Source organism: Bicyclus anynana, chromosome 17, assembly GCF_947172395.1.
Source record: "Bicyclus anynana chromosome 17, ilBicAnyn1.1, whole genome shotgun sequence".
NCBI classification, from domain to species: Eukaryota; Metazoa; Arthropoda; class Insecta; order Lepidoptera; family Nymphalidae; genus Bicyclus; species Bicyclus anynana.
This window is the reverse complement of record NC_069099.1, coordinates 13,236,920-13,243,763: the sequence shown is the minus strand read 5'-3', so window position 1 is coordinate 13,243,763 and position 6,844 is coordinate 13,236,920. Positions and strand designations below refer to the sequence as shown.

General features: G+C 41.9%; 1 protein-coding gene across 1 annotated transcript; it reads left to right on the top strand.

Moving 5' to 3' along the window:
* The first annotated feature begins 1,099 nt into the window (after positions 1-1,099).
* On the top strand, positions 1,100-3,699 carry LOC112046369 (zinc finger protein basonuclin-2-like). Its single transcript, XM_024082999.2, has one exon. The coding sequence runs from the start codon at positions 1,240-1,242 to the stop codon at positions 3,316-3,318; it is 2,079 nt and encodes a 692-aa protein (XP_023938767.2). The 5' UTR covers positions 1,100-1,239; the 3' UTR covers positions 3,319-3,699.
* Positions 3,700-6,844: the final 3,145 nt, after the last annotated feature.

Genomic DNA, 6,844 nt, shown 5'->3' with positions numbered 1-6,844 from the left:
TTTTTTGCATTTATGAAGTGCACGTCACTGAGGCATAGTTAGGTAGGTAAGTACATATATAAATCCCACATTGACCTGTGGTATGGGAATTGGGAACCTAACCCAAAACCTATTTCTTTTTGGTTGAGGCATTACGATTGGCGTAGCACAGATCGTCAGCTTATTCTTCTACGCTGAATATAGAACTACTTCTTTCTTTTTTTAAGTAGAAGTTAGGTAATTAGACAAACGAAGTTGTCTAAGTAAAGCTGTAAAAGTAAATTTACCTTTTAAATTCATGTTTAATTACAAAAATAAACCGAACCGGCGCGTGTAGATGTGTATCTATCGTTAATTATAAATGTTAATGATCGCTCGGTGCTCTTGACATAAATTACTGACTTTGTTGAAAATATTTGTTTTGTTGAGTTTCTCTACCTAGTTCGAACTTACGAGTAGTCAAGTCTTCAATGTAAGTACAGGCAACTGTTTACTTGTTACAATGCCAATATGTATTTCGAGTAAGGTCAAGTAATTATGAGATTTTATTGGATAAGATAAAGATTTTATATAAATATACCTATGTTAATTACGTGTCGGAACTGAGGCACGCAAATGTGGCTAATTGTCTTAATTTCATTTAGTCACTTAGTAAACAAGTCTTACCTACCTAAATATTGTCTACAACGTCGAGTTGTGTGTTCAGGAAGTATTAGACATCTACGAACTTAAGTAAATCTTTACCTACCTACTATTTAAGTATCTTCTAGGTTCAAGTTTTGCACTTAACCGTAATACCTATGTTGTATTCCTTTGTTCCTAATTCTAGTGTCGTTGAAGTCAGTTAGAGTTATACTTATCGGTGCCTACTAATTAGAGTCGACCGTAGTAAAGCCCTGTAGACTAGCACATGCTAGTGTCACGGCAGAGGTAAGCACTCAATCCCCGGCTCGTGCTGCTGTCGGTAGCGCTGCGTGCGTACTCTAGTGCAGTTACGTAACGCGATGGTTTGCTTCACTCCGCTCGTGTTTACAGTGGCCGAGCAGTGTCGCTTGTCCCCACTGCGCATCGATCCGCTCCGCCCAGCGCTCGCTCCTCCCACCTGTCCCCGGCCCCACCGCGCGCCCCCTCCCGCCGGCCTTTGTCGCGCGCCGCCCGCGCGGTCACCTGTGTCGCACGTCCTCAGTCGCACAGCGGCCGCGTTCCGCGCCACCCGCCTCGTATCTCGCGCGGAGTCATCCGGAGCATGTCCGCGACGTGATGGACGGCAAGGAGTTCGGTGCGGTCCCCGGCCTGCCCGCCGGGTTAGACTACTTCATGATGCCGCGCGTCAGCCAGCCCGCGCCTCAGTTCGACTTCCGAAAGTTGGGCGCCAGCTTCAGCGGCCGAGACGACGACAAGTGCGACCGCTCCCCGGAGTACCCGGAGCGCCGCGAGCCGCCGCCCGCGCCCTGGCCGCTCGGCCTCGGGGTGCAGTTCGTCAACCCCGCGACCGGGAAGAAGAGAGTGCAGTGCAATGTTTGTTTAAAAACTTTTTGCGACAAAGGCGCGCTAAAAATTCACTTTTCGGCGGTGCACCTGCGGGAGATGCACAAGTGTACGGTGGAGGGGTGCACGATGATGTTCAGTTCGCGGCGGTCGAGGAACCGGCACAGCGCCAACCCGAACCCCAAGCTGCACTCGCCGCACGTCAGACGCAAGATCTCCGCGCACGACGGCCGCTCGGCGCAGCCCTTCTCGCTGCTGCCGGCCCTGGCCCGCCTGCCGCTGCCGCCGCCCGCGCTGCTGCCGCCCGAGCTGGCCGCGCGCCTGCCGCCGCCCGCCCCGCCTCACCTACCTCCGCGAGTTCCACTCGACGATCTCCGCAACTTCAGTGAAATTGAAAAAATGTACAGAAATGTTCCATCGCCCCATCACCATCAACCTCGGCACGCGTTAGATCTCGCTAAACCTATCGCAGTGCACGAGGAGGAATCTGTTAATTGTAGTGATAATAATGATGACATTTCGGACGATGATGATAAAGAGAAACCGCACGTTTCGCAAATTAATACTAATTTACCGGAGGAGAAACGTTCGAGCTACATTGACGAACCGGAAGACTTAAGTGTAAATAAAAAGAAAGATGACATTAAATCTCCACCCGTGCAATCAGAGTCGAGAACCGACCCCACCGCTATGGACGATAAATCTTTGATTCCTAACAAACGTAAGAGAAAGAGCGGGAATCCAACGAGATGTTCGCAGAATAATGAATACAGCGTATCGGACGAGGAGTACAATGGGGATTTATTCAGAAACCTATCGACGCCTGGTTCTAGTCGACCGGACGAGGAGCCTCTCTCGCTCAAGAAACAGAAGCCTGAGAAGTGGGAGCCATTTCAGAACGGCGAGGAACCGACTGTGGACTCGGAATCGGTGACAAGAGTGAAGGCTGAGAGTGAATCTGACGATGAGTCGAGTGCGCCGAGCGTCGTTCGGGAGGGCTTGAGGCTCCGGTCGGATCTCTACACGCCTAGCGACAGTGGTAGTGACCTCCACGCAATGGAGGAGCGCCTGGCGCGCGCCCGCTCGCGGTCAGCTAGCAGCGACCGAACAGACGACCGGGCGGATATCAATGATCTCGAAATACCGATCGACGACGAAAACCCCGATCGGTGTACGGCGTGCGGCAAAATATTTCAGAACCACTTCACGCTGCGCATGCATTACAGAAACGACCACCTAAAGTTGCTGCATCCTTGCGACGTCAACGGTTGCGACGCGGCGTTTCAGTCGCGGAGGAGTCGAGACCGTCACAGTTCCAACGTAGACCTGCACCGGCGTTTGTTGTCGACGACATCTCCCGAAACACAAGAACAGAGGCCCGCTTTCGAAGTGAACGCCGAATTACTCAATAAATTGTACGCGGACATAAAAGGACTCGCATCTACCCTGGAAAGCCTAAGATACGGCGAAGAGTCCGCACAGATTCCTAGTTACGTGACAGAAACTATGAAGTTTTACAGTAGGAATTTGACAGCTCTGCAAGCCGGTATGTTTCCCCAGATGGGCGATCGCGGGTTTTTTCCTAGTCCTTACTTGTTGGGCGGTGGGGCGATGCAGCCAGGGGGTCCTTACGGTGCGCCGGCAGGGGCCCAGTCGGCGCGGGAGTCGTTGTCTCCGTTGTCAGCGTCGTCGCCGCCGGTCATATCCCCAGGCAGGCTGGACGCGGCGCACGCTCGACCACGCGACGACGCCAAGCTGCTTTTTCGTGAGACCTCCGAGTCGTACAAGAAGATGACGTCACTGTGCGAGCGGCAGGACCAGTTGTACCAACACCACGTGCCGGTGTCATGACGCAACGCGTGCGACCCCCGCGCGACGTGGTGATACCTCACCCTCGAGCGTACGAACTCTTGTATATTTAATTGTTAATAATTTTAAATGTGTTAATTCTATCGTATTTCGTTTTGTATTTTCTTGTGATATTTAGACAAATATATCGTAATAATTAATTATTCGATCCCACGAACTGTAAGTTATAGGGATATTACCGCTTGGGTATTAAGTTGGCGTTTGTGAAGCGATGTGCAATACGGACTCTGAATATTATAAATATTAATGGAATCGGCGTACGATGTGGTATCGTGTAGAGTATTCGTAATCGATGTTGAAAGTAAACGTTATAATGATCAGCTTCATTTATTGTTCTGGCGCAATAAACTCATTGAGGAAATACTACATTTGTTTTTATTTCTACGCCGGTAAGTGTTAGTTTGGGACGACATTTTGGGTTTTTATAGATTACAGGTGATGTCTTCAGAGTGTTTATCATTTATGGATATCCTACTGCGACTTTAGTTATCTCTATAATATATCTGTTCAGTCGATCTTCTCAATTGGTAAGCCTTACTAATTTACAATATAGGGAAAAAGGTATTTTTCAAAACTTTAATAACCCTGATTGGTTTTGAACTTTTTTAACTCTTAGATCTTTAATTTCTTGGCTCTAATCAGAAAACAAATCAAAGTCAAATTTAGGTTAATAATGTTTAATAGACACAGCTTTAGTTAAAGTTAAGACATGTTCCTAATTCCTATCTATTTGGTATTATCCTGACAAGTTTAACAACACAACTAATCGAGCTTTATAATCGCTAATAATATAATTTAGTATTTATGAACTTTAATGCTCGCACATAGCGTGCAATGCTAGTTAAAGATTAAATGATTTGAACTTTTGTCTTGAAACTTCTTTACAAGACTAAAATTATTGGAATTCAAATTCAATATTCCTTTTCTTCTAGTAGGCTTAGTTTACAAGCACTTTTGAAAAGTTAGCTTTGTTTGTTTGTAGAGACTAGTGACTATCTCTGGTTTGGAAGGCAGGATCTGCTGAGAAAAACACAACAGTTGCTCTTTTAAAAAATGTTAGATTTTCAATTTCTTTTACTTCCTATGGAAAGGTGGAAGGCGATCCAATAGCCTCAACTCATTCATCATAATCATTATCAACAGAATTCATCAATTGTGTAACTTTAACTCAGAAGGCATTGATAGGTTCAAGACTATTTTGGAGATATTTTTATAAAAGAGTAGGTATAACCCAAGTCAACAATCCTTTTTTTTTAATGAAATTATAAGCTTATATCACCAAATTTATGCCAATAAACCATCCATAATTTAGGTGACCATCGGGTCACCTAAATTATTGGAATTACAATCAGAAAAAAATTAGCTTGTTAATTTTGAATTTTCAACTACATATTTTAATTCTATCAAAAAATCCAAGGACTCATCTACTGGAGTACCTGAAACTAATTGGAAAACAATTTTAGGTAGCTGTACATTTTCCAAAAAAAAAAAAATCAAGTCGGTCATTAGAAAATCAATTTGTTGTTTATGACAAAATAAAAGGCAATCTATCAATATTTTTTGCATGAATACAAATGACTTAAAATTTGAAATTTCTAATATCTGATGGTCTCTTCCAGACTAAAGTAACTAGAGAACCTCGAAAAATATAAAAAACTAAAAGTAAACACAAATAAAAGTAGGACATGGGTACTTGCTACGAGATAATATGAAATGGACATCCATCCTTAATGATATCGGTATCCGAAGACCCCTGTTTTGGCGCAGCGGCATGACACAAACAGGGTAATTCGGTTACGCCTTATTAATAACAATGCAGACTGCCACGAGTGCTTCACTTGGGTTAGTCAAGTGGAAACCAGCATCTGCCTACACAATTTTTTGTTGCATTGACGTTACGCTGCTTAATAACCCTTTTCAATGTTTATAAGCTTCGAAACACACTTTTTTGTGTTGACCTTTTACGTTTTTTTGTCTAGTTATACAAGAAATAGTATTTATTATTTCGTTTTCTTCAGCAGATTTTAATAATGTTTCTTATTTGCCTTAACATTTTTGTTTCCAATACAAACTTGAAGTAATATTATAATTTGATACGTTGTAATATTTTTTAATGTTTTTAAACTATTAATACCTATTCTCCTTGAGCGATATATCAAGCTTGAGTTTTTTACAAATGACTCAAAATGCTATTTTGATTGTTTTTTAATGCTAAAATAATAAATGTTTATAAAAAGTCCTCAAAGTATGTTTTTAGATACTTTAATTTGCTACTAATGTAACCAATTACACTTACCTCAGAATTTCATTATACAGCATTTAATGTACCTATTTTGAGACAATTATTAACTGGGGAAATTTTTAGCCCTACACTCAGATTCCTGATATTTTAATGATCTCTATTATCACCTTTGAATTATGTTTTGTTGTGTAAAAAATAAAGTATGTCCTTTTCCATGGTTCAATTTCAAACGATTTCTGCACCAAAACTCTTCATAATTGGTGCATCAGTTTTATACCATCGATCCGACTCCGAACGTCCCTCTAAGATGACTTCCGAGTCTCACAGGAGACGCCCTTAGAGAGAAATTTAGTCTCCATTCCTCGATCCTGGCAAAGCTGCTGTACTCAACCATATGCTTGGAAGACGCTGTTGTAGCCCTCTAGACTCTCTGTTGTAAGACTCTATAACAAATTTAGGATAAGGTTTAGGAATTAAAGTGTAATAAATGAAATATTAAATATACTAATGACAGATGTCCTGGCCGGAACGATGATTTAACACGTTCGCTGCGGTACGAGGTCAATTAACCTCGTACCACACCACAGTTTTAGTGCGAGGTCAAAAAACCTCGTATCGCACGGTAAGAGGTCAATTAACCTCGTACCACACCACAGTTTTAGTGCGAGGTCAAAAAACCTCGTATCGCACGGTACGAGGTCAAATAACCTCGTACCACACCACAAAAAGTTTTAGTACGAGGTCAAAAAATCTCGTATGTATGTATTGGTAAAGTACTGAAAAATCAGTGCCGCAGCGAACGTGTTAATGGTCTGATAAATATAAAGCGCTGTATAAAACAATATTTTCAAATACGTACAATAAAAGTCCTCGAACATCGACAACAAAGCCTTTTCATAAAAAATGTATGACAAAATATATTTTCATCATATATATTTTTTTAATTTTCACATTTATTTTGTTTTTCTGCTATTTGAGCAAAGAAAAATTTAACAAATCATTGGTCATAAATATCGGTCCAACAGATCTCCAGTTAAAAATGGTGTAACCCAAAGAACTAGTAGTTACATCATTTTTAATACGAGATTTTTTTTTTATTATAATATTATGTATTAGATACAACTATATTTAAAGTAAGATCTAAGTAATCTGTCGATAGAACAAAATAATTGAATATTTACACGTAATAAACACTACATGGGTATTTCTGTTGCCTCTTGGAAATAGTTAAAATTTTATGACCATTTAAAAGCTCATTCAGTGACT

Coding starts and splice junctions, on each gene's coding strand:
- LOC112046369 (XM_024082999.2), top strand. CDS start 1,240: ATGGACGGCAAGGAGTTCGGTGCGGTCCCCGGCCTGCCCGCCGGGTTA.